This window comes from Tupaia chinensis, unplaced genomic scaffold, assembly GCF_000334495.1.
Source record: "Tupaia chinensis unplaced genomic scaffold, TupChi_1.0 Scaffold000251_1, whole genome shotgun sequence".
In the NCBI taxonomy this organism is placed as follows: domain Eukaryota; kingdom Metazoa; phylum Chordata; class Mammalia; order Scandentia; family Tupaiidae; genus Tupaia; species Tupaia belangeri.
The window spans coordinates 1070810-1071257 of NW_006159731.1; the positions used below are offsets into that span (position 1 = coordinate 1070810).

General features: G+C 74.8%; 1 protein-coding gene across 1 annotated transcript in view; it reads left to right on the top strand.

The window, feature by feature from the left end:
• The first annotated feature begins 194 nt into the window (after positions 1–194).
• Positions 195–448, top strand: part of MIER3 (MIER family member 3) — a 41144-nt gene continuing 40890 nt past the window's right edge. Inside the window, exon 1 of the mRNA XM_014587985.2 lies at positions 195–269. Coding sequence (XP_014443471.1) covers positions 210–269 — 60 coding nt within the window. The 5' untranslated portion in view covers positions 195–209. The remainder of the gene's footprint in view (positions 270–448) is intronic.

The window sequence follows — 448 nt, forward strand, 5'->3', positions numbered from 1 at the left end:
GGGCCCGCCGGCGCCTCTGCGCCTCCTCCCGGGACCGGGGTGGGTGGAAACCGACCGTGCCCTCCCTCCGCGGCCGGATTGCAAAGCGGGGAGCGGGCTGCGCCACTGCCCTGCGGGGCGAGTGCGCTGTGCCCCCGGCCCACCGGGCCTGGGCTGTGGCGCCAAGGAGCCGCACGCCCCACTTTGCTCCGACCGCCGAGGCGAGCGGGATGCACGGCCGCCGGGCTTCGCCGGAGAAAAGCGGGACTCCCGGCTCCGCAGCCCAGGAGGTGCGGGAGCCCCTAGATCAAGGGAGCAAACCAAGCTCCTCGACGCTCCTCTCCGGGAAAGCACCTCGGGAACCCCACTTTCCTCGGGGCGAGAGGAGGGAGGCAGGGCGAGCGAAGCTGCCCCTGAGGTCTCCCCCGGGACTAGTGAGCTGCGGGGAGGGGGCGGCGCGGCGGGGGGC